This window comes from Giraffa tippelskirchi, chromosome X, assembly GCF_054371585.1.
Source record: "Giraffa tippelskirchi isolate mGirTip1 chromosome X, T2T-mGirTip1v1.2.pri, whole genome shotgun sequence".
Taxonomy (NCBI): Eukaryota; Metazoa; Chordata; class Mammalia; order Artiodactyla; family Giraffidae; genus Giraffa; species Giraffa tippelskirchi.
The window spans coordinates 94,825,055-94,852,684 of NC_137289.1; the positions used below are offsets into that span (position 1 = coordinate 94,825,055).

The 27,630-nt window shown below is 43.7% G+C and overlaps 1 protein-coding gene and 1 pseudogene across 2 annotated transcripts in view; both read right to left on the reverse strand.

Annotated features, from left to right (window-relative positions):
- The window catches only part of LOC145535702 (uncharacterized), a 54,490-nt gene that overhangs the window by 18,459 nt on the left and 8,401 nt on the right, over positions 1-27,630 (reverse strand). The window contains 3 exon segments of the mRNA XM_081564074.1: positions 8,453-8,550; positions 8,820-8,940; positions 10,817-10,942. Coding sequence (XP_081420200.1) covers positions 8,453-8,550; positions 8,820-8,940; positions 10,817-10,942 — 345 coding nt within the window.
- Positions 6,607-8,293, reverse strand: LOC145535407 (casein kinase I pseudogene; annotated as a pseudogene). Its single transcript, XR_014075402.1, has 2 exons — positions 8,090-8,293; positions 6,607-7,865 (listed from the first exon to the last, which is right to left on the reverse strand). The product of XR_014075402.1 is annotated as a casein kinase I pseudogene (transcript).

Consider the following 27,630-nt stretch of genomic DNA (forward strand, 5'->3'; position numbering starts at 1 on the left):
GGTGGGGGACTTCCTTCCTGGCAGTCCAGTAATTAGGACTCTGTGGTCTCACTGCTGAGGATCTGGGTTCAATCCCTGGTCAGGGAACTAAGACCTCACAAGCTGTGCAATGCAGCCATTAAGAATAGTAATAGTGGTTATACCAAACAACAGGTGTAAACTGGAAAAGGGGTCGGCCTAAGGAAAAAGACAGAGTGTTATCGACAGTAATCTTGTCGTTAAGTGTATTGTAGTAGGGTCTGCCACAGCCGTCTTCTAGAAAACGGTTCTCACATATATATGTATCTCACATATTCTCTATCCGTTCGTTTGTCTATGTAGTCCTCATTTTTAGTAAAGAACAACTATTACTGCATGAAAACTGAATTTCAGAAATTTCAGTTATATTTTCTCCTACAAAATGTTCTTTTATATTAGGTATTTAGTAACAGGCATACTATGTTTTATACTAGGATTAAAACTCATTAAGGACTTTGCAGGTGGCACAGTGGATAAGACTCCACTTGCCAACACAGGGGACATAGGTTGGATTCCTGGTCCAGAAAGATTCCTGCAGTAGGAGGAGGGGGGTTGTTTGGATCTGAGGATAGAGATCTGTGATATTTACAGTGCCCCAGTGGTACCCTCAGTTTATTGCATGGGAGCAAGACAGAGAATTATCTTCTAAGACATACAACTAGGGGAGAGGGTGGAAATTTAGGATGGAACAGTCCCCCTTCTGAGATTTACCACTGGATGATCTGAGGAATGGGCAAGTCAGGGAGGTTCACAAGCTACCAATGATAAGATAGCATTAGAGAAGACTGGGGAGGTGTCAGAGTGGTCATGAGGGAGTTCAGGGTATTTCACATTCAGCACACACAGAAGGTTTCCTTCCAGTATGAACATTCAGGTGTACAATGAGGTACGACTTCTGGGTAAAGATTTTCCCACAGTCACTGCATTCATAAGGTTTTTCACCAGTATGAATTCTCTGATATGTAATCAAGACTGACTTGTAAGTGAAGGCCTCTCCACATTCAGTATAAACATAAGTTCTTTGTCCAGTCCGAGTCTTCTGGTGTAGAAGGAGATTGGATCTTTCGGTGAAGACCTTCCCACATCTTGTGCACGTATGGGTTTTTACCCTGTGTGAGTTCTTCTATGCTCATGCATTGGATTTGGAAGGGAAAGATGTCCCATAGTCACTGCATTCATACGGCTTCTCTCCACTATGAAATTTCTGATGTGCGGTCAGGTGGGTCTTCTGGATAAAAGCCTGCCTACATTCAGTGCATATGCAGGGTTTCACTCCTGTGTGAATTCTCTGATGCAACCTCACTATTGACTGATGAGTGAAAGTCTCATCACACTCATTGCATTCATAGGGTTTTCCCACAGACTGGGTTGGAAAAAGAGGTGTGGCTTCTGAGTGAAGACCTTTCCACATTCACTGCATACATAGGCTATCTTCCCAGTAAGAAATTTTCAATGAGGAATGTGTTCTTGTTTCTGGCTGAGGGCTTTCCCACACTGATTAGGTTCACAGAATTTCTCATTTAGATGAGAATTAACATAGTATAGAAAAGGGAATAACTAAAATTTGACTACGACCAACAATCTTCTCAAGGTTTTTCTTATGTTACTTCTGTTAGGACTTGTAAGTTTAACCTATACTTCAAACCATTTCCAAATGTATCATATTTAAGGGGTTGTTCTTATGAACTAACTATGGGCTCACGTAAGTTATTATTCCAGTGTACTTACATTCACAATCTCTATACTTATTCAATGTGTTCTTATTGATGAAAGCAACATGACACAAAGGTGTATTTTGGTTTCCCTTATATTTATCTGGTCATTGTATTGTCACAGTTTTTGTTTAAAATGAATGCAGCTGCTGCTGCTGCGAAGTTGCTTCAGTCATGTCTGACTCTGTGTGACCCCATAGATGGCAACCCACCAGGCTCCACCGTCCCTAGGATTCTCCAGGCAAGAGTACTGAAGTGGGTTGCCACTGCCTTCTCCGTTAAAATGAATAATCATTTTAATTAAAAAGAAACAATGAATAATTCCTCTTGAATTCATCCAGTTTCTCATTGTGAAATGAAGCTTTTACGGTAATCTACTCTATGATTTCAGTCTCAGGTTTCTTTATTAAAAGGAGAAAAAGAAGGCAAAATTCAAACTTAGAACAGTTAGCCAAATATAGAGGAGCTACATGCAAGTGATCCAGGTTGGACACAGGGAAAGCAGATGAGGATGAGGATGATGATGATAGAGAACACTCCTATCGCTCTCTGTTTATGCTATGTGCTTATAGTTTTTAGGACATGCCAGGCACTGTCCTATGTGACACAGAAGTATGTACACACATATAAACTCATTTAATTCTCTCAGAAACCGTAAGAGCTGGATACTATTAAACATTATTTAAAAAGGAAACTAAAGGCCAGAACAAGTAAATACTTTTCTCAAGATGGCATGGGTCATATGCAGGAGAGATTAAAACAATGCAGCACGTCTCCACTTACATAGTCTATCTGGTACCCATTTGGGGGCTTCCCTGGTGGCTCAGATGATAAAGAATCCACCTGTTAATGTAGGAGACACAAGAGACACGAGTTCCATCCCTGGGTCGGGAAGATCCCCTGGAGAAGGGAATGGAAACCCACTCCGGCATTGCTGCCTGGGAAATCCCATGGACAGAGGAGCCAGGTGGGCTACAGTCCACGGGGTCGCAAAGAGTCGGACACGACTGAGTGACTAAACATGCACCTACATAGTACCCATTTAGTTCTTCCAGCAGCTCAGCTTTACCCTAAGTAACGTACCAACTCAGCTGGAAGGGAAAATCACTGATGCTTTGTACAGAAGATGAAATACAATAGGTTTTAATATTAAATAGAATGAATAAGTTATGCTATTATCCCATTATACTAAATTTTAAAATATTGAGCCTGATCAGATCATGAAATCCAGTTTGTTTTCCTCGTTTAGTTAGGCTAAAATAGTGAAATCTAGAACTTTGTCTTATCCCTGCCAAGCTTCACTATTCTTTCACTCCTATGCTGTACTCTTTATATCCACAAGCCTCATTTCATTTATTCTAGAGATCTTATGCATCCCGATTCACAGGCATGGATTGAGACTTCTTCCAACTTTCTACTTCATTTAGTATATATGTACAAAATTCTCTAGAGCCAATAATATCTAGTTACAGTTAACACCATTCAATGTAAAATGTTAATGCCTGTGCTGAAAATAATTATCTTTAACATTCTGAGCCCATAGACTTCCTTATCAGCACATAAATAGAGTCATCAGTCTGGAAACATAGCTATGAACGTGAGTTTGTATTCTGCCAGTCGTGGAAGTGAAAGTCGCTCAGTCGTGTCCAACTCTTTGCAACTCCATGGACTGAACAGTCCCATGGAATTTTCCAGGCTTGAATACTGGAGTGGGTTGCCTTTCCCTTCTCCAGGGGATCTTCTAAACCAAGGGATCGAACCCAGGTCTCCCACATTTCAGACAGACTCTTTACCAGCTGAGCCACAAGGGAAGCCCAGAAATACTGGAGTGGGTAGCCTATCCGTTCTTCACAGGATCTTCCTGACCCAGGAATCAAGCCGGTGTCCCCTGCGTTGCAGGCGGATTCTTTAACAACCAAGCTATGAGGGAAGCCGTGAGTCATGAACGTGTCCTCAAAACATCCAGCTTATTCCCCACTCCAATAATTATTCACATACACGTCTTCCATTCATTTGGCTCTTTCTGCTCTTTGTGCCAGTTCAAAATACATATGTGATTCATAGACCAGTTAAGAGCACTATGCTCTGAAAATTAGTCCACAGTCTCACCACAACTTTAGGGAGACATAATTTTCTCTGAATGTTAAAAGCAGACTTTATCTATGCTGCCCGCCTTGATGCTTTTTGAGGGAGAGTTGTCTCCTTCACTAGAGTGATTAATGCACAAGGCTGAATTCTTTTTTGTTTTCAAGCCATTTCCCCCTTCCTACTAACGAACTCTTTTTGACACACTTTAAAAATAAAAACCCACTGAAACATCTCCAAAACACTATTAATGTCAGTACTTGAACTGTTTGCTCCATTTTTCCACTAGAAAATTTAAGGATAAAATATTATTAATTGTTTAAAGTTTCCTCATAGGTATAGGATGGAATACAATCATGTACCACACAATCGAAAAACATTATCTTTAAAGATATATTTCTGGAAAGAAAGCAAAAAAATGATTAACATGGGTAGTCCCTGGGGAAGAGAACCGGAGCGTAGAGGTGAGAGTGAGATGTTTTAGTGTCTACTCTTTCACACATCTGAATTTCAAAGTTTGTGAATGTGTCATCTCTACAAACAAACAAACTCTGACATCAGATTGTATACTCTTGCTCATCACCCTATACCTCATCCTCAGCTGCTAACTTTGTGGTGTTTCAATTTCTCTTATAATCTGCTACTTTGAATGTTAATTGGATTTCTTATCCATGTGGGGTTCCATTCCGTGAAGTGCTTGTTCTTATTGTTCTATCCATTTGTAACTGTAGATATTTTGCATTTTCCTTCTTGATGAGTACCTTCTTTTCTTTATCCAAACTTTTTCCTTCCAATTAAATTAAAAATTAAATAGAGGGGGGAAAGTTTTTATTTTCTCTGAGTTCTATGGGATGGTGGGGGTGAGAAAAGGAAAAAAAAAATATTAGATACTGGAGTGATTAAGGGCCCAATTTTATGGAACAGGTGAAGCCTGTATCAAAATAGAGCCCTAAATAATCAATAGCCCAGACACAGGGAGAAATTTCCTATGTAGGAAGCATTAAGAAAACTGGAGTTAAACATGAGTTGTGGAAGATATACAGATACAAGTTTGAGTTAGAAATAAGGGGCCTGCTGTCATTAAGAGCAAAGTTTCATTATCATGTGCTACATAATAGGGAGTAACTGCAATTTTATTTCATAAGGCTAGCACAAGATAAATGTCATGGTTTAGGTAATGATATCTGTCAGTAGCACTTAAAATAAACTTGTCAAAAAATGGAATTAGTTATCCCATTAAGAACAGAATGATTCAACCAGGATACAATATGGACTTGTGTTGTGGTGACAGAGATGGGACTTAAAAGGGTGGGGGGGGGCATTTAAATAACACTTTCAAAAAGAGAAAAAAAGAGGAATTGCAGAGTGAAGAATGTTGGAGAACAATATCTGATTTGGGCAATGATGATTCCAGTTAATAATATATTTAGAGTGAAAGAACTGCACAGTGAGGAATGTCACTCCACATAGGTAAATTTTGGTACTAAGGTACAGACATAATGCAAGGACTAAGGGTATCACTATATGAGTCAGTAGAACAGGAAAATAAAACGTGTTCAGAATGGATGGAAGATTCCATTAAGGAAGGGACGAGCAGAGGACAGTAGACAGCGCCTTTCAGTTAAAGGGAATGGAAGGAAAAAAGTTTGTAAAAAGAAAACAAGGTACTCATCAACAAGGAAAATGCAAAATATCTACAGTTACAGATGGATAGAACAATAAGAACAAGCACTTCACAGAATGGAACCCCACATGGATAACAAATCCAATTAACATTCAAAGTAGCAGATTATAAGAGAAATTGAAACACCACAAAGTTAGCAGCTGAGGATGAGGTATAGGGTGATGAGCAAGAGTATACAATCTGATGTCAGAGTTGACATATATAAAACAAAATGAGGTTGGTTTTAGATGACATTGAGAAGCTGGAGAGGAAATGGAAAGGGATTGGCAGGAGCAAGGGCGGGAATTGGTTCTTTTGAAAGGAAGCAGAGCCATGAAATCCGAACACATAAGGACAAAAACTATGGTGGGGAGGGGGGCAGGACAAAAGAAGCACAAAGTAGGGAAGGAAAAAAATAACTAGGAAAGCAAGGTGCCTGAGATGGTAGCGTGGCATGTGATCTAGAGTACAGGGGTAGGGGGAGAAGGGCAGATAGCTCTCCTGCCAAAAAGCCAAGCAAAGAAGACAATGGATATTCCCAAGGGTCATACTAGGACATGGCATTTAAGTATTAAAGGGGCTTCTGTCAACTCTGCCTAAGCAACCCTAAAAGTTTAGAGACATTATTTTTTTACAGAAACAGTTTACAGTTTTTAGTGAATCTGTAAACCAAAAAGCTCTCGTTTCCAAGTAAAAACAAATTCCAGATCATGTAGATGTTTATAGTGACTAGTTTACCTAAACATATATCCATGTTCAGTTGTAAGATGTTAACTAAAATTCTGTGACAAATATGCTTTTTCTTAAATACCAAGAACATTAGAGAATTAATGCAGTCCTAAGGGTAATCTAGTGGTCACTAAGTTTTTCTTAAGCCTTCACTTAAGATGCTGTTATTTCTAGCACAGGTAAGCAGGCACAGTCTTTCATATGATCAAACACTGGAATCTTTGATTGCTACCATAACAGCTGGCTTGCAAACAAGTAGCCAGCCATTTAAAGAATGTTTTAAATGAACAACTTGCAAACCCCAGGGTTGGATAAACCCTCAGAATGCATTTACAGCCATAGCAACTGTGCTTAAAGACTGTACGGGTTGTTCTTCTGAAATGAGATCTCTCAAAGCAGTAGAGTTCAAAATAAACGATTTTAATTAAAACTGGCATAGGCACAATTTTCCCACCAATTTGTGTGTGTCAAGCATTTAGTGAACTTTTCCACTTGAAAAAGTGATATAGAAAACCAGATACCATGTTTTACTAATTACAGAGCCTTCAGGAGACACCACATCTCTGCTGACCAGAGCGTTTATAGGGAAATTAATTTCCTGCTCCAATCTCCTGCTCTGCATCTTCTGTTCCTTGATTCATGCTTGAGGAGCTTTCACTTTACTTTTGGTTTTGTCACTTGGCTTGCCTGTCCGGGTTTGGGCCTGCTGACCCTGCCCACTTGAAGAGGCAGCCTGCTGTGCTGCTTTCTGCTTTAACACTATCCAATCAAATGCATAGTCATGTTGGTAATTCAGGGTCCTGAAAAGAGTGCGGAATAGCTGCCTCAGGTACGCGTAATCTGGGGCTTCGTCAAAGGACAGCCCACGACAGTGCTTTAAGTACATGGCAAATGCTACAGGAAATCCGTCACATAAGACTTCAGCAGGTGTGGTCATCTTCATTTTGCTAATCTTTTTACATGTTTGCTTCATTGTTGGAGCCTTTAGTCCCTGCCATGGCAGGCTGCCTCTACAAAAATACATCAAAAGATATCCTAACGATTCCATGTCATCTCGGCGACTTTGTTCACCCCCAAGATGTGTGTTGAGGCTAACAAAGTCGGGTGTTCCACTCAGATGTTTACCGTCTCTATAGGGTATGTGTTGCCCTGTCCTGCTGTCTCTGTACTTCTTGGCCAAACCAAAATCAATAAGGAACAACCTCTTCCACTGCTGCCCAGTACCCATGACAAAATTTTCTGGTTTAATATCTCTATGTATCATATTCATTGTATGGACATATTCGAGTCTACTGATCATCTGATTAGCTAACATCAGTATAGTTTTCATCGTGAACCTTCTTGAACAGAAATTGAAGAGGTCTTCGAGGCTGGGTCCCAGAAGATCCATCACTAGCACATTGTATTCTGTTTCCTGACCACACCATCGTATCTGGGGGATGCCAACCCCACCCTCAAGGATACTGTAGAGTTCCTTTTCATGTATCAAGAGCGGCTGCCTCACCTTCCGTGATTCTAATTTTACGGCCACTTCTTCGTGGTTGGTGAGGTCAATCGCCAAATAAACGTCCCCGAAAGAGCCAGAGCCGATGTGCCGTACCAGTTTATATCTCCCTCCGACAATGAAATCAGCCTTGTATCCGCTGCTGCTCGCCATCCTGAGAGACAAAGATGGCGTTAGGGTTAAGCCCCAGCACCTCTAAGGGGACGATGGACGCCCGTAGGGCTCGTCCACGGAGCAAGGCTGTGAAGGCAGGCTAGGAACAGAAAACGCTGGCTGTTTCTCAGCGTTACAGGGCCCAGAATCGGCCAAGGGGAACCTGACCACCGCTACTGTCAGGTTTCTTTTCACCAGCCCTCAGATTGTTAAGGGGGTTCTCACCTTTAGCAGGCTGAGCCACTTGTTTCTGGCGGCGGCCGCGGCCTCGCTTTCGCGGCGAATTCGGGGGCTGGGGAGCCGTGAAGTTACGGTGGTGATACCGCTGCCACCACGGCCGCCGGCTCCGGTCAGGCCAGGCGAGATCCCTCGTCACCCCGCCGACGCTGCCATCTTGGTACAACGGCTGCAGCCAACACAAACTGCCCCGAGTTCCAGGAGGGCGCTTCGTGGCGCAGAGAACTCTGGGAAAGGAATCACGGGCGCTCTTAGAACCTTCAAGCCAGATTCTCTTCAGAGCCTTTCAAAGGCATCAGCCTCTCCTAGAAAAACAGATCTACTCCACGGCCCCATCTCCTCAGCTCACACATCTGAGCAGCTGTGATGTGGGGTTTCCTCCTGCAATGTCCGTGGGCCCTCTCCTTGCTCCAGCTTGAAGATGACCTCTGGTTTGGGAACTTGGTTCCCTGTGAACAGGACACGATACAGGATTGGGTCCGGGTCATTGGGTTTCAGGGCCTTTCAACCACACTTCTATCTGCTCTTCAGGAAAGGGATCCCATTTCCCTGGGAATAGAGTAATATTCAAAGAAGTGCAAAAGGACGGAAGTACCTCGGGCAAATCAAGGATGACACCATTACACACTTCGGATGCCCCAGAGCATTCAGCAGCTGAGAATGGAAGCAGCCTCTCTGAGGCCCCTGGCAGGTGCACAGGGCAGCTGTGCTTACTTACCCACCGCGCACAGGTGGCTGTAGGTCTCCAGTGTCACATCCCGGTACAGGCACCTCTGTACAGGGGCCAAGTGCTGCCACTCCTCCCTGCTGAAGCCCACAGTGACGTCCTCGAATGACCCCTGTTACAATACAGTCCCATTCAAGGTGACATGGTCAGCACTGGGGGTTGGATGGAAGAGATCTAGGAAGTTAGTTGTCTTGAATGATTTTCGCCATGATATGCTATGCTTATTAAATACCTAGTTATACCTAACACTGTGCAGGGTAAAAATAGCTAAAGCTATTAATTTCTCGTATTCAACATGTGTTAAATTCAATCAGTAAAGAATTATTCAGAAATTAAGATTAAATTAGCTTTTCTAAATCTTCTAGTTCTTTTAGGAAATACCTAGAATTCATTTTCTAAACAGGTAGGTACCAGACACGCTAGGTTCCTTGGCCAGTGCTGTGTGCTAATTCGCTTCAGTCGGGTCCGACTCTTTGTAACCCCATGAACTGTAGCCCGCCAGGCTCCTCTGTCCGTGAGATTCTCCAGGCAAGAAAACTGGAGTGGGTTGCCCTTTCCTTCTCTGGGGGTTCTTCGTGACCCGGGGATGGAACCCGAGTCTCCAGCATCGGCAGGAGCCTTCCTGCCATCCCAGCGTCACCTGGGAAGCCTATCTGAGACCTCAGCAAAAACACAGTTATTCCTATTTCTCCCACCAGTTTCTTTGAGGCAACCTAGCCTTTTCCATCAAGCACCTACAAATTTTTCCAGCCTCTACCCGCTGCCCAATTCCAAAGCCACTGCCATGTCTTTTTAGGTGTTTCTTATAATAGCACTCCACTCCCAAGTACAGAAAGCTGTAGTTTCCTAGGACTGTCGTAACAAAGTACCACAAACCGTGTGGCTCAGAACAACAAGAATCTCTTGTCTTGCAGTTCTGGGGGCCAGAAGTCTAAAATCAAGGTGTCAGCCAGGTCATACTCTTGTTGAAGGTGCTAGGGAGGGTTGTGTTCCATGCCTCTCTCCTGGTTTCTGGTGGCCTCAGGCATGTCTTGTCCTATAGAGGCATCACTCCAATCACACGGTCATCTATTCCTTGTGTGCCTCCACGAGGTCTCCCTTGTGTGTTTGTGTGTCTTTGTGTCTACACTTCCCTTTTTTGTAAGAATGCCAGGCATATTGGATTGGGGCCCACCTAATGACCTCATTCTAGCTTGATTACTTCTGGAAAGACCTGATAGGTTACTGCTGTGAGCCGTGTGCTACGCCAGGATTCGTGGCCTCGGGAGGAGAGGAATTCGATCCAGGGCCAGAGATGAGGCTTGGCCACTGGAATTTTTTGTGTAACAGAATTTTATTAAAGTATAAGAGAGACAGAGAAAGCTTCTGACATGGACATCAGAAAGGGGCAGAAAGAATGCCCCCTTGCTAGTTTTTTAGCAAAGTGTTTTATGTCTGTTAGCAAGCTTATTAATCAGATAAGAGAGACACCTCAAGGCTGAGGGAGTTTCACCAGGCCCCTCTCCCACAATAAGCATTTTTGAGATAGGAGGGCCCAAGGTGTGTCATCCCCCAGCCATAAAACAACTGACATGAATACTGGTTTGTTGAGCCATTATCAGCCCAAGGGTTGAGTAAAGAAAAACAAGTTAGTCGTAGGCAGAACCATTTTCAAGGAAGGCAGATTCCAAATCAAATACATGGTTTCATTAACATAGCTTAAGAAAAACTTTTCCATAGGAAACATATTGGTTAGCTCAATTCTGAACCAGGTGTCGTCAACACAGAATTAAAAGCAGAGAAGGAAAACTAATGTCTGCCACTTGCAGTTTATTTTCTCCTGCCGCTCTGGGACTTCTGTGCTTCCTACCTGTTACCCTCTCAGACCCTATTTCTACTTAGGTCACATTCAGAAATAGTGGGGGTTAGGACATCCACATATTTTCTTGGATGGACACAATTTTACTCATAACAGGGTCCTCATACATTCACAGGGTAGATGCACATACCCAGTGAGAGGAGGTGGCTGTAGTTTTCAGCATCATGTCCTGGTACAGGATCCTGTGAGCAGAGTCCAGGTGCTGCCACTCCTCTCTGCTGAAGTCCGCGGTCATGTCCTCAAAGGACACTGACACCTGTAAACACAGCCCCATTGGGGGTGACCAGGTCAGCGCAGGGGGATCAGGGGAAGACAAGAAATTGCTTTTACTGAGTTGTATCGTAATACCTCATGGGCTATGATTTTTCTATTGTCACTCTGCTTATTTGACTTATATGCAGAATACGTCATGAGAAATGCTGGGCTGGAGGAAGCACAAGCTGGAATCAAGATTGCCGGGAGAAATATCAATAACCTCAGATACGCAGATGACACCACCCTTATGGCAGAAAGTGAAGAAGAACTAAAGAGCCTCTTGATGAAAGTGAAAGAGGAGAGTGAAAAAGTTGGTTTAAACTCAACATTCAGAAAACTAAGATCATGGCATCCGGTCCCATCACTTGATGGCAACTAGATGGGGAAACAGTGGAAACGGTGACATACTTTATTATTTTGGGCTTCAAAATCACTGCAGATGGTGACTGCAGCCGTGAAATTAAAAGATGCTTACTCCTTGGAAGAAAAGTTCTGACCAACCTAGACAGCATAGACATCACTTTGTCCACAAAGGTCCGTCTAGTCAAAGCTAAGGTTTTTCCGGTGGTCATGGATGGATGTGAGAGTTGGACTATCAAGAACACTGAGTGCCAAAGAATTGATGCTTTTGAACTGTGGTGCTGGAGAAGACTCTTGAGAGTCCCTTAGACTGCAAGGAGATCCAACCCGTCCATCCTAAAGGAGATCAGTCCTGGGTGTTCTTTGGAAGGACTGATGTTGAAGCTGAAATTCCAATACATTGGCCACCTGATGCGAAGAGCTGACTCATTTGAAAAGACCCTGATGCTGGGAAGGATTGAGGGCAGGAGGAGAAGGGGACGACAGAGGATGAGATGGTTGGATGGCATCACTGACTCAATGGACATGGGTTTGGGTAGACTCCGGCAGTTGGTGATGGACAGGGAGGCCTGGCGTGCTGCGGTTCACAGGGTCACAAAGAGTCAGACACAACTGAGTGACTGAATTGAACTGAACACATAATGTATAGAATAAAAATATCTAGTCATAAATTTCTGCCATCTATTGTACGTAGCAGTCTTTCATTTAAAAAATAATAATTTTCATTAGTTATCTATTTTATACATAGTATACACAGTATACCTGATTCAGTATGCTATACAGCAGAAACCAACACAGCAGTGCAAAGCAACTATACTCCAATAATAAATAAATAAATAATGTGATTGAAAGGGGAAAAATAATGTTGTCCAGGATTTGAAGTTTATTCTATTGTGTTGCTCACGTTAAAGGGGAATTTGTGTTTTATTCTGTTTTGAAGAAGGCATGTACACTGTATAAAAATTTATTTACTGATTTATCATTGGCTGTGGTGGGGTCTTTGTTCCTGTGCATGGGCTTTCTCTAGTTGTGGCAAGCGGGGGCTACCATCCAGGTGCAATGTGAGCGCGTCTCATTGCAGTGGCCTCTCTTGTTGCAGAGCACATTCTCTGGAGTACACGGGCTTCAGCGGCTGGTGTGCATGGGCTCTGAGGTGGGCTCCTGGGTTCTAAAGTGCAGCCTCAGTAGTTTTAGTGCACAGGGTCACTTGAACGGGAGGCCTTTGTCTTGACAAGTGGACTCTTAACTGTTGGACCACCAGGAAAGCCCAGCATCAACCCTTTTTTCTCAATTTACATAGCTCCCACTACTGCTGCTTTCATTTAGTCTTCAAAAATACAGGCATTTTCTCCTGATGCCTTTTTTCTGAGTCAATTTTCACTTAATTCCCTAGTTGTCAGAAAATGTTCAGTTCAGTTCAGTCGCTCAGTCGTGCCCAACTCTTTTGTGACCCCATGGACTGCAGCACACCAGGCTTCCCTGTCCATCACCAACTCCTGAAATTTGCTCAAAGTCATGTCCATCGAGTCAGTAGTACGATCTAACCATCTCATCCTCTGTTGGCCCCTTCTCCTTCTGCCATCAATCTTTCCCAGCATTAGGGTCTTTCCCAGTGAGTCAGTTCTCTGCAGCAGGTGGTGAAAGTATTGGAGTTTCAGCTTCAGCATCAGTCCTTCCAATGAATAGTCAGGACTGATTTCCTTTCGGATGGACTGGTTGGATCTCCTTGCGGTCCAAGGGACCTCAAGAGCCTTCTCCAACACCGCAGTTCTAAAGCATCATTTCTTCGGTGCTCTGCTTTCTTTATAGTCCCAACTCTCACATCCGTCCATGACTACTGGAAAAACCATAGCTTTGACTAGATGGACCTTTGTAGGCAAAGTAATGTCTCTGCTTTTCAATATGCTGTCTAGGTTTGTCATAGCTTTTCTTCCAAGGAGCAAGTGTCTTTTAATTTCATGGCTTCAGTCACCATCTGCAGTGATTTTGGAGCACAATAAAATAAAGCCTCTCACTGTTTCCATTGTTTCCCCATCTATTTGCCTTGACGTAATGGGACTGGATGCCATGGTTTTAGCTTTCTGAATGTTGAATTTTAAGCCAGCTTTTTCACTCCCCTCTTTCACTTTTATCAAGAGGCTCTTTAGTTCTTCACTTTCTGCCATAAGGCTAGTGTCATCTGCCTATCTGAGGTTATTGATATTTCTCCCAGCATTGTCGGTTCCAGCTTGTGCTTCATCCAGTCCAGCATTTCTCATGATGTACTCTGCATATAAGTTAAAGAAGCAGGGTGATATTATACAGCCTTGTCGTAGTCCTTTCGCGATTTGGGACCAGTCTGTTGTTCCATGTCCAGTTCTAACTGTTGCTGCTTGACCTGCATACAGATGTCTCAGGAGGCACATTAGGTGGTCTGGTATCCCAATCTCTTGAAGAATTTTCCGCAGTTTGTTGTGATCCACACAGTCAAAGGCTTTGATGTTGTCAATAAAGCAGAAGTAGATATTTTTCTGGAACTCTCTTGCTTTCTCAATGATCCAGTGGTTGTTGACAAGTTGATCTCTGGTTCCTCTGCCTTTTCTAAAACCAGCTTGAACATCTCGAAGTTCACGGCTCACGTACAGTTGAAGCCTGACTTGGAGAATTTTGAGCATTACTTTGCTAGTGCGTGAGATGAGTACAATTGTGCGGCAGTTTGAACACTCTTTGGCTTTGCCTTTCTTTGGGAACGGAATGACATCTGACCTTTTCCAGTCTTGTGGCGATTGCTGAGTTTTCCAAATGTGCTGGCATACTGAGTGAAGCACTTTCACAGCATCATCTTTTAGGATTTGAAATAGCTCAACCGGAAGTCTAAAACCTCCACTAGCTTTGTTCGTGATGATGCTTCCTAAGGCCCACTTGACTTCACTTTCCAGGATGTCTGACTCTAGGTGAGTGATCACACCATCGTGGTCATCTGGGTCACTAAGTCTTTTTCGTATAGTTCTTCTGTGTATTCTTGCCACTTCTTCTTAATAGCTTTTGCTTTCGTTAGGTCCCTAATATTTTTGTCCTTTATTGTGCTCAGCTTTGCATGAAATGTTCCCTTGGTAGCTCTAATTTTCTTGAAGAGATCTCTAGTCTTTCCCATGCTATTGCTTTCCTCTATTTCTTTGCATTGATCACTGAGGAAGGCTTTCTTTTCTCTCCTTGCTATTCTTTGCAATTGTGGATTCAAATGGGTATATCTTTCCTTTTCTCCTTTGCCTTTGGCATCTCTTCTTTTCTCAGCTATTTGTAAGGCCTCCTCAGATAACCGTGTTGCCCTTTTTACATTTCTTTTCCTTGGGAATGGTCTTGATCACTGCCTCCTGTACAATGTCATGAACCTCCATCCATAGTGTTTCAGGCACTCTGTCTATCAGATCTAATCCTTTGAATCTGTTTGTCACTTCCACTGTATAATCATAAGGAATTTGATTTAGGTCATAACCGAATGGTCTAGTGGTTTTCCCTACTTTCTTCAATTTAAGTCTGAATTTGGCAATCAGCAGTTTTGATCTCAGTCACAGTCAGCTCCCAGTCTTATCTTTGCTGACCGTGTAGAGCTTCTCCATCCTTGGCTGCAAAGAATATAATCAATCTAATTTCTGTATTGACCATCTGGTGATATCCATGTGGAGTCATCTCTTGTTTTGTTGGAAGAGGGTGTTTGCTATGATGAGTGTGTTCTCTTGGCAAAACTCTATTAGCCTTTGCCCTGCTTCATTTTGTACTCCAAGGCCAAATTTGCCTGTTACTCCAGGTATCTCTTGACTTCCTACTTTTGCATTCCAGTTCCCTATGATGAAAGGACATCTTTCTTGGGTGTTAGTTCTAGAAGGTCTTGTAGGTCTTCATAGAACTGTTCGACTTCAGCTTCTTCAGCATTACTGGTTCGTGACTAGACTTGGATTACTGTGATATTGAACGGTTGGCCTTTGAAACAAACAGGGATCATTCTGTTGCTTTTGAGATTGCACCCAAGTACTGCATTTCGGACACTTTTGTTGACTATGAAGCCCATGAACAGTTGGAAAACGTACTCTGTTCGATATCAACCCATGGTCTATCTAGAAGAATGTTTCAGGTGTCCCAAGAAAAGAATGCATATTCAGCCAAGGATGGGTGCCGTGTTCTCTAATATATGTCAAGTTGATTGAGTGTTGTTGAAATTTTATAACACTTTACTCATTTGTCTTCTACTTGATCAATCAATTATTTGTCAACTTTTTGGTGAAAACTGAAATGGAGATGTTAGAAATTTATACTTCTACGCAAAGGAACTAGAATACACAAAGCAGGGACTAGCATGGAGGATTTCTATTATGTAATGTTAAGACTTACCCTAAATCTACAATAATTCAGACAGTGTGTTACTGATGCAAGTAAGTACAGACACATATATTAATGAAACAGAATAGAGGTCCAGAAACAGATTTGCACACATATACACAACCAGTTTATGAAAAAAGTGACGAAGTACTTCAATGGGGAAAAGCAAAGCCTTTTTATTTATTTATTTATTTTGGGGTTTTTTTTTAATCAATTTATTTATTTTAGTTGGAGGCTAATTATTTACAATATTGTAGTAGTTTTTGCCATACATTGACATGAATCAGCCATGGGTTTACATGTGTTCCCCATCCTGAACCCCCCTCCCACCTCCCTCCCCATCCCATCCCTCTGGGTCATTCCATTGCCCCAGCCCTGAGCATTTGTCTCATGCATCGAACATGGAGTGGAGTTCTGTTTCACATATGATAATATACATGTTTCCATGCTATTGTCCTGGAACGTCCCACCCTCACCTTCTCCCTCAGAGTCCATAAGACTGTTCTATGCATCTGTGTCTCTTATTCTGTCTCGCATATAGGGTTATCGTTACCATCTTTCAAATTCCACATATATGCATTAGTATACTGTATTGGTGTTTTTCTTTCTGGCTTACTTCACTCTGTATAATGGGCTCCAGTTTCATCCATCTCAATAGAACCGATTCAAATGTATTTTTTTAATGGCTGAGTAATATTCCATTGTGTATATGTACCACAGCTTCCTTATCCAGTCTTCTGCTGATGGACATCTAGGTTGCTTCCATGTCCTGGCTATTGTAAACAGTGCTGTGATGAACATTGGGGTACATGTGTCTCTTTCAATTCTGGTTTCCTCGGTGTGTATGCCCAGCAGTGGGATTGCTGGGTCATATGGCAGTTCTATTCCCAGTTTTTTAAGGAATCTCCACACTGTTCTCCATAGTGGCTGTACTAGTTTGCATTCCCACCAACAGTGTAAGAGGGTTCCCTTTTCTCCACACCCTCTCCAGCATTTATTGCTTGTAGACTTTTGGATAGCAGCCATTCAGACTGGTGTGAAATGGTACCTCATTGTGGTTTTGATTTGCATTTCTCTGATAATGAGTGATGTTGAGCATCTTTTCATGTGTTTGTTAGCCATCTGTATGTCTTCTTTGGAGAAATATCTGTTTAGTTCTTTGGCCCATTTTTTGATTGGGTCGTTTATTTTTCTGGAATTCAGCTGCAGGAGTTGCTTGTATATTTTTGAGACTAATTGTTTGTCTGTTGCTTCGTTTGCTATTATTTTCTCCCATTCTGAAGGCTGTCTTTTCACTTTGCTTATAGTTTCCTTTGTTGTGCAAAAGCTTTTAATTTTAATTAGGTCCCATTTGTTTAGTTTTGCTTTTATTTCCAATATTCTGGGAGGTGGGTCATGGAGGATCCTGTTGTGATTTATGTCGGAGAGTGTTTTGCCTATGTTTTCCTCCAGGAGTTTTATAGTTTCTGGTCCTACGTTTAGATCTTTAATCCATTTTGAGTTTATTTTTGTGTATGGTGTTAGGAAGTTTTCTAGTTTCATTCTTTTACAAGTGGTTGACCAGTTTTCCCAGCACCACTTGGTAAAGACATTGTCTTTTCTCCATTGTATATTCTTGCCTCCTTTGTCTAAGATAAGGTGTCCATAGGTGCGTGGGTTTATCTCTGGGCTTTCTATTTTGTTCCATTGATCTATATTTCTATCTTTGTGCCAGTACCATACTGTCTTGATGGCTGTGGCTTTGTAGTAGAGCCTGAAGTCAGGCAGGTTGATTCCTCCAGTTCCATTCTTCTTTCTCAAGATTGCTTTGGCTATTCGAGGTTTCTTATATTTCCAGACAAATTGTGAAATGATTTGCTCTAGCTCTGTGGAAAGCCTTTTTAAAAAAGTGTGCTGGAACAAGTAGATAAACACTTTGGAAGAGAACACAAACCGTGATCCACACTGCACACCATACACAAAAATTAACTTTAGTGTTCACACCACACACACAAACACACAGACACACAAACTAACTCTGTGAGGTGATGAGTGTGCTGACGAACTTGATTGTGCTATGAAAACGGACATACAGATCAACAGGACAGATGAGAAAATCTAGAAATAAACCCACACATTGATGGTCAATTGCTTTATACCAAAGGAGCCAAGAAAATGAAAAGGGAAGGTCAGTCTCTTCAATTACTGGTCCGGGAAAACTGAACAGCCACATGCAATAGAATGAAACTGGAGCACTCTCTTCAGCACACATCAAAGTGAACTCAAAATGGTTAAAGACTTGACCTTAAGACCTGAAACCATACAACTTCTGTTGAAATCATAGGTGGTAAGCTCCTTGAAATAACGCATGGAGATAAATTCTTGGACTTGACACCAAAATCAAAGGCAACAAAAACAAAAATAAACAAGTGGGAATATACCAAACTGAAAAGTTTATGCATAGCAAGTCAAACCTTCCACAAAATGACAAGGTAGCATACTGAATGGGAAAAATTATTTGCAAATTGTATGTCTGATAAGCGGTTAATATCCAAAATATGTGGGGCTTCCCTGATGGTTCAGATGATAAAAGAATCTGCCCACAATGCAGGACACCCTGCTTAGATCCCTGGGTCGGGAAGATCCCCTGGAGAAGGAAATGGATTTAAGGAAATAGAATTCAAATCCATAGATGTAAAATCTGTGGATTGGGTTGACAACACTTCAACACAGCAAGAGAGATAACCAGACATTATGTGCCATCTGGAGGGATGAATTAACACGCATTCAGTACCATTTCTGAAGTACTTGTGCCTAAAAATCGAATCTGTATCGATCAAGCCTCTAAAATTATCAGTCCATATTAACATAGGGACATGGGAACTATGAACTAACATCACAAGAATGCAATTAGAAAATTCCAAAAGGTGGAACATAGTTCAGGGCAAATGGCCCAGTTGCTTCCACAAGAATGTAACTGGAGTAGAGACCATTACCTCAGTTCCAGATTAAAAGGGACTTCAGAGATTATTGAGGGAGAATTCTCCACAAATCTCAATTTCTGTATATCTTTCAAGCAGACCCAAGATTGCCTTTTTTCCAAACTATATTTTCAAAGATATTTATATAGTGAACAGCCTTAGAAGATAGAGTCACCCTCTCTCGAGCAAAGGGCAGGTTATACTAGAAATTATGCCCAAGACATTTCTTCCTCAAGGCAAGATTCAGGGAGGCTTACCACCCTTTATGAAAGACTCCATCGATGCCCATAAGCTAGGGGTGCTTCTCCTATGATGCAACCTAGCGCACATGCAGGTAGCATCTGGCCTCTGCATTACCCTGTGGGAACTGAAGTCTGGGGAACTGGTGAGAATGTTCATACTCTGGCCACCACTAACGCTATGAGTATTCAAATCGTTTGACTCTGACCCAGGAGTCTCATGTCTGCTCTCAGCAGCCATAACACCGTGGCCAGCTAACTTGTTAGCTTGCATGTAGGATAAAATCTTAGATCCTGTACAGTTCTTGGAAGTTTTGGTGATTAGGATGTGCTGTGCACAGATATGTGGCTTTCTGGAAAAGGAAATAGAAGGGACTCATGAACATCCCTGCCCCAGAGATGTCCACCTCCTAGTCTCTGGAACATGTGGATATGTTATACTACACAGCAAAGGGGGAATTAAGGCTGCAGATGGAATTAAGGTTGCCAATCAACTGCCCTTAAAACAAGGATACTATTTTGGCCTTTCTGGGTGGGGCCAGTGTAAAGAGTCCTTAGAAGTGTAGGAGTGAGGTAGACGAGAAGGCTAGAGTAATGTATGAGAATATCCAACCCGCTGTTGCTGGTGTTAAGGATGACGTGAACCATATCAAGGAATATGTGTGACCTCGAAAAGCTAGAAAGAGCAAAGCAATTGATTCTCCCCTTGAGCCTTCAGGAAAGAATCCATCTGGGTTTCCCTGGTTCGTCAGTCAGGAATCGGCTTGCCAATGCAGGAGACGAGGTTCGATCCCTTATCTGGGAATATCCCACCTGCTACGGATCAACTAAGTCCATGTACCACAACTACTGAGCCGACGCTCTAGAGCCTGGGAACCACAAATACTGAGCCCATGTGCTGCAACTACAGAAGCCCACACACCTAGAGCCTGTGCTCTGCAACAAAAGAAGCCTCCACAGTAAGTCCTCACACAGCAACAAAGAGTCGCCCCCGCTCACTGCTACTAGAGAAAAGCCCACGCACCAACGAAGATCCAGCACAGAAAAAATTAACAAAAATAATAACAAAGAACAAAACGAACCCATACCTGCCAACATCCTGACCTTGGCCCAGTGGGAGCCATTTAAGACTTCAGAACAACAAGATTAAAAATTTCTCTTGTTTTAAGCCACTGAGTTTATGGCAGTTTGTTACAGGAATGATAGAAAAGTGACAGAGGCAAATTAAGGAGATTTGAGAGAAGTCCCTGGAATCAGTAGTGGGAAAATGTTGATCAAATTGTATGGTCAATAAATGGTCCTCCACTTTACTGCCAGTCGGTGAGGAGGAATTGGAGAAGTTATTGCACATGAAGTACCATGTAGTAGGTTTAGACAGCTGCCTCAATAGTGTTACGTATGGTTGGTCTTAATTCTTCTAGGTGGGGGACTTCCTCACCAAACTGTGATCAGTCTCAAGTGTAACTTATAGTACACACTCTCAAGCCTCTAATTGTAACAACTCGTACAGGCATACCTCAGAGATATTGTGGGTATTCCAGACCACCACAATGAAGTGAGTATCACAATAAAGTGAGACACAAATTTTTGGTTTCCCAGTGCATATTCCAAAAGTTACCTTTAAATCATACTGTAGTCTTTAAGTGTTCAACAGCATTGTATCTTAAAAAGCAATGTAAGTTAATAATTAAGAAATATTTTATTCTTAAAGGGCTTCTCAGGTGGCACAGTGGTAAAGAATCTGCCTGCCAGCAGAGGAGATGCAAGAGACAGTGGGTCAATCCCTGGGTCAGGAAGACCCCCTGGAGTAGGAAATGGCAACCCATTCCAGTATTCTTGCCTGGAAAATCCCATGGACAGAGGAGCCTTGAGGGCTACAGTTCATGGTGTTGCAAAGAGTCAAACACTACTGAGCACAGAACAGCACTGAGGCCTAAAAGATGCTAACCATCATCTGAGTCTTCGGTGAGTCGCAGTCATTTTGCTAACGGAGAGTCTTGCCTTGATGTTGATGGGTACCACCTTGACTAAGATGGTGGTTGCTGGGGTGACTGTGGCATTTCTTAAAATAAGACAGAAATGAAATTTGCCTCACTATCTCTTCCTTTCACGAACAGCTTCTCTGCAGCATCTGATGCTGTTTGATATAGCATTTTACCCACAGCAGAACTTTTATCAAAATGTGAGTCAATCCTTTCAAATTCTGTTTTATCAACTAAGTTGATGTCATATACAGCAATCTTCATGGCATCTTCACCTGTAGTCGAGTTTATTTCAAAAAACTTTTTTTTTTTTTTGCTCACACGTAAGAAGCGGCTGTTCATCTATTCAAGCTTCACGATGAGATTGCAGCACTTAAGTCACATCTTCAGGCTCTACTTCAAATTCTAATTCTCTTGCTATTTCTGACATCGGCAGTTACTTCCTTCAGTGAAGTCCTGAAACCCTCAATATCATCCATGAGAGTTGAACCCACTTCTTCCAAACTCCTGTTAATGTCAATATTTTGACATCCTCCCATGAGTCATGAATGTTCTTAATGGCATCTAGAATGGTGAAACCTTTTCAGAATATTTTCAATTGCCCTTGCCCAGATCTACATGAGGAATCACTACCTATGGCAGCTAAAGCATTATGAAATGTATTTCTTAAATAATAAGGCTTAAGCTGAAATTACTCCTTGATCCATGAGTTGTAGAATGAATAGGGTGGTAGCAGGTATGAGAACAATATTCATCTCATTGTACATCTCCATTAGAGCTTTTGGGTGACTGGTCCATTGCCAGAGAGCAGTAATATTTTGAAAGCAATCTTTTTATTTTTCTGAGCAATATGTCTCAAGAACAGGCTTAAAATATTCAGTAAACCATGCAGTAAACAGATGTGCTGTCATCCAGGCTTTGTTGTTCCACTGACAGAGGATAGGTAGAGTGAAAGTGAAAATGTGAGTCTGTCAGTCGTGTCTGACTCTGTGGCCACATGGACTGTAGCCCACCAGGCTCCTCTGTCCACGGAATTCTCCCAGGCAAGAAGACTGGAGTAGGTTGCCATTCCCTTCTCCAGGAGATCTTCCCTACCCAGGCATCGAACCCAGGTCTCCTTCACTCTAGCCAGATTCTTTACTGTCTGAGCCACCAGGGAAGCCCACTTCCAAAGGACAGGTAGAATACATTTAGCCTAATTCTTAGGAGCGCTAGGATTTTCAGAATGCTCAGTGAACATTGGCTTCTTTCTTAAAGTTACCAGCTGCATTAGCCCCTAAAAGAGAGCCAGCTTGTTCTTAGAAACTTTCAAGTCAGGCCTTGCATTCTCGCTGACTATGAAAAGTCCTAGATGACATCTTCTTCTGATATAAAGCTATTTGACTACACTGGAAATTTGTTGTTTGGTGTAGCCACTTTTATTAGTTATTGTAACTAGATCTTCTGGATAAGTTGCTGCAGCTTCTACGTTAGCACTTGCGACTTCAACTTGCACTTTTATGTTCCAGAGACAGCTTTCATTAACCCTCATGATCCAGCCTCTGCTAGATTCAGACTTTTCCTTTGCAGCTTCATTCAACTCTCTCAGGCTTCACAAAGGAGAAGAGTTACAGCTTTGCTCTGAGTAAAGCTTTGGCTTAAGGGCATGTTGTGGCTGGTTTGATCTTCTGTGCAAAGGTGAAAACCTTCTCTCCATATCAGCAGTGAAGGAAAGTTGCATGGCTCGAGGTAGGCTGGAGTTAAAACTCCCCTCCAGGTCCTCCCCACCATTCTAGGCAAAAGAAAGAACTCTCTCACTCAAAGAAAAAATAGACATTAGGTTGATTACACCCAGCTCCAAGCTGGCCCAGCTTCTGGCCGATCTCCAGAACTCCTCGCCCCAGCCATTTAAGAGATAACTACTCCCAGCAACCTTGGAGAAGAACAGGCCCCCTTAAGACAGTAGCTTTCTACATACATGCCTATATATACTTACTCTTTTCTTAGATAAGTGCAGCAGCTCGCTAACCTGACTGCTGCCCCTTCTCACCTCATTAAAGGTGATCTGTTCCTGTAGAGTGTCAGTCTCATTCTTTTTCGGAACCTCGCCTACTCTAACTCCGTACCTTACATTTTTGATGCTGACACCCAGGAGGTTGAGGTTCCTTCTCCTTCTCCACGGCCAGCTCTTCGGAGCGTGGAAGACTGTCGAGCTCACTTTCCTGCCCGAGCTTTCAAGACCTCCTCGAGAGGACGCCTTGTGCCTTCGTGAGCGGTACAAGTCCTGTGTAAGGGCTTTATTGGTTTTCCACGTACCCCGAGGAATACTGCGCCCCTCTTCCTGTTTTCTCTACACTCTCTTTTTCTCGAGACCGATCAACTCCAGGAGAGAGGCCTTTTGCCATTTGACCGCTTTACATGCAACACTCCATTCAAGCCGGCCCCTAAATTACGGTAAGATCCAATCCGGACAGTTTTTCTAGAGGCGCCCTAAAACTTAGTCCTCTCCAGGTCCCGGGGTCCCCCGGCCTAGGGCCACTCTGTAGGCGACAGTAGGGGACGCTCCACCTAGACACAGAGCTCTCTTCTCATAACTCCTATTGCAACTATGGGTGACAACTCGAGCTCCCAGTAGGAGCCTCTACTTGCCTTTCAATTATGGGATCTGGCCAATCTGTCCTAAAGGATTCCCCTCTGGCCTGTGTTCTCAAAAATCTCAAGCCACTCTCTCTCACTGAACTCAAAGCTAACCGATTAAAACAACTCTGTATACAGATCTGGCCTCAATACCAATTAGACAACCAAGACTGCTGGCCTGAGTTCGGGACTTTTGCTTTCAATATTTTATCAGATCTCACTAACTTCCTCAAACGGAATGGCAAAGGGTCAGAGGTCCCATATGCCCAGGCCTTTTGAGCCCTTCGGAGCAGGCCCCCCTTATGCAAGAACTGCTCCACCCACGAAGTCCTTCTATGCACCTTGCCTCCCAAACAAAAGGGCTCTTCTTCTTCAACTAACCACTGGTCATGACCTTCTGCACCCCCAGAATTTGACCCAGCCGACGAGCCCCCTCCCTATCTGCCACCCCGCCAACCCTCTCCTTCCCCCTCATCCAATTCACCTACTACCCCAAAACCTCTCCTGACGCCCCCTCAACCCCGCCACCCCATCTCCGTGACCACCCCTCCCTTCTTGCCTCCCCTCCTGCCACACGGTCACGTACCCAACATATGTTTCCCCTGAGAGAGGTGGCAGGACCAGAGGGCCCCACACGAGTCCACGTGCCATTTTCATTGTCAGATATGAGCCAGATAGAAGAAAAGTTAGGATCATTTTATGAAAATCCTACCAGATACAGAAAACAATTCCTGAGACTCTCCCAGGCCTATAACCTCACATGGAGTGACATATATTATATCCTAAATGCCACTCTCACCCCAGATGAAAAAGACCGTATCTGGCAAGCAGCAAAAGCCCATGCCGATCACTTACATAACCAAGACCGGGATAGCCCAGTTGCTGATGAGGCGGTGCCTCAAACAGATCCCCACTGGACTTACCAGCCCAATGACCCAGGTATCAAGAGACTCAATCATACAATTACTTGCCTTCTAGAAGGAATGCAGAAAAATACTCATATCCATGTCAGTTATGATAAAGTCAGAGAAATCACCCAAGGGGCACACATAAATCCAGCCTTATTCTTAGCACGCCTCATAGAGGCAGTCCAAAAGTATTCCAACCTAGATATCACCACCCCTGCTGGGTTACTCTACCTTCATGTTCAATTCATCAGCCAGTCCACCCCTGACATTAGACACAAGCTTCGACAACTAGAGAAGGGCCCTGAGATCCCCCAAAGAGACCTTCTAGAAGTAGCCTTCAAAGTGTTCAATAATAGAGAGGAGGAAGCTAAGAGAGAAAAAGACCATGAGAGAAAAGCTAAATATGCCCTTTTGGCAGCAGCAATTAAGGGAAGAGATCAGCCCGGCCCAAGTCATCCCACACTGGGACTTAAGACCCCCCCCTCCAGACCCTGCTTCTGATGCAACCAGTCGGGACACTGGGCAAAGGCATGCCCAAACCCGTGACACCCCCCCCCACAAAAGCACACCCAACCTGTGGTCAGTGGAGACACTAAAAGGTGGACTGTCCCCAGGGACGCCCTGACACCACTGGAGAGGTCCCCACCTCCCAGACCTGGAGAATGGAATGTCCACAGGGATGCCCTGGTGCCCCTGGGGAGATCCCCACTTCTCCCCAGAGCCCCAGCCCAACACTATGAAAGTTGTTCCAATGACGGGGCCTAGGTTGCAGCCCCCCAGCCCATGTCCCGGACATGAGCTCGGAACTTACGGTAGACGGGGTAGTGGCCAGAAAAAAGACCTCCTTTATAGTAGACACTGGAGCCGCTTTCTCTCTCTTAACTTCCTACTCTGGCCCAACTGAAGACTCAGAACTCACAATCAAGGGGGTCTCTGGAGTTCCCTTAAGGCCAAAAAATCAGCCCTCCATTACTCTGTCAATTTGGAAAATTGACCCTCGTACACTCATTCCTCATAATGCTTAAGTGCCCAATGGCACTCCTAGGGAGAGATCTATTATCCAAATTGGGAGTCTTTATTACCATAACCCCCCTCGATACAGTCTCTATATTCTGCATGCAGATGGCACCTGGACCATCCCTATCCCTCACCCCTGACCTTCCCTTGGATCTACCTGCCTGAGACCCCCAAGTCTTGGATGCTGATCATCCATCCATAGCCAAACATCATCCCCCAGTCCACATTACCCTAAAAGACCCCTCGACTATAATCACCCAACAACAGTACTCTCTCACCCCAGAGGCCCACAAGGGACTTAAGCCTATCATAGGCCATCTTCTTCAGGCCTCTATCTTAATTCCTACCCATTCACCACACAACACCCCTATTCTGGCAGTAAGAAAGGGACCAAACTCTTGGAGACTGGTCCAGGACCTGAGAAAAATCAATGAGCCTATTACGCCAACATTCCCAGTAGTCCCTAACCTTTACACCCTTCTGTCTGCCATACCCCCAACTGCAACCCACTTCACAGTACTAGATCTCAAAGATGCCTTTTTCACCATCCCCCTCCATCCCCTCTCCCAACCCCTTTTCGCCTTCACCTGGCAAGACCCTGAGACTCACATGTCCCAACAACTAACATGGACAGTTCTCCCCCAGAGGTTCAGAGACAGCCCCCACTTTTTGGAAAAGGCTTTACAAAAGGAGCCACACTCGACCTAGCCCCAAGTTATCTCCTCCAATACATAGATGACCTCCTCCTTTGTAGCCCAACCCAAAAACTCTGTCTCCAACATACTGCCAAGCTCCTTGAGGCCCTGGGGTCCTGGGGTTATCGGGTGTCCCAATCCAAGGCCCAAGTAGTACAGACAAACATCACCTACTTGGGGCTCTCCATATCCCACCAACAAAAAACTATTCCCCCAGATAGAATCTAGGCCTTAATTAACTTTTCACTTCCAAAAACAAAAAGAACTAACTCCTGTCTATCCTTGGCCTCCTAAACTTTTTCCGTATCTGGATCCCTAATTTCTCCCTCATTGCAAAGCCGCTCTATGAGGCTACTAAAGGATGTCCAGATGAGCCCCTCTTTAACACCACCTCTCTGGCCAATCCTATTCGCCAGCTCACCCAGAACCTCTTCCGAGTGCCAACTCTCTACCTGCCAGATCACACCAGACCATTCTTTCTCTTTGCCCATTCCAACCAAGGGCAGGCCCTAGGACTTCTATGTCAGCAGGCCAGAGACACCTGGGCTCCCGTAGCCCATCTGTCAAAACAGCTTGACATGGTGGCCAAGGGGTGGCCTCCCTGCATACCGGCCATGGCTGCTATCGCAGCCCTCGTACGTGAAGCAAATAAACTCTCTTGACATGCCCCTTTAACAGTCTGTTCTCCACACACCTTCCGAGACTTACTATCACATCGGGCATTCCTCTCCCTTCCCCCTTCCAGGGTGCAAGTCCTACATGCCTTTCTCCTCAACCCTCGGCTCTCATTCTCCCCCTGCTCTCCCCTTAACCCCGTCAGCTTATTACCCACGTCCTCTACAACAGACCCTCTCCTACATAGCTGCAGCCTAACAGTAGATCTTACCCAAAACCCCTTTCAACATTTAACAGATCAGCCCATCTTAGACCCAGACACCTCACACTGGTTCGTTGATGGCGGCTCTCAAAAATCCCCACCCTTCGCAGCGGGATATGCCACCATCCAGAGGGACCTTTGCCACAATTACGAGACCCAGACAACTGAAGCTTCACCTCTGCCACCTCACACCACCTCCCAACAGGCAGAACTGATAGCTCTCACCAGAGCTTTGACTCTGACTAAATATCTAAGGGTTAACATCCACACAGACTCCAAATATGCCTGTAACCTACTTCACTCAAACATCCTAATATGGAGAGAGAGAGGTTTCCTAACCCAAAAGGGATTCCCCCATTATTAATTCAGACCTGATCCACAAACTTCTAGAAGCAGCACTCTTACCAAACAAAACCGCCATCCTCCCCTGTAGGGGACATCAAAAGAAAAGTCTCATATCAGCCTACAACAAAGCTGCAGACCAGAAGGCAAAAGAAATAGCCCTGTCCCATCCCTCCCTCCAGTCCCCTGTCATCTTAGCTCTGACTCCATCCGACCCTCCCACCACCAGAAAAATCCTCTCTTATCTACACTCACTCTTTCATCCCTCATCCAAGACACTCCAACAGTTCCTCCGTAACCACTTCCCCACATCCACTGCTGACCAACAATATTTAGA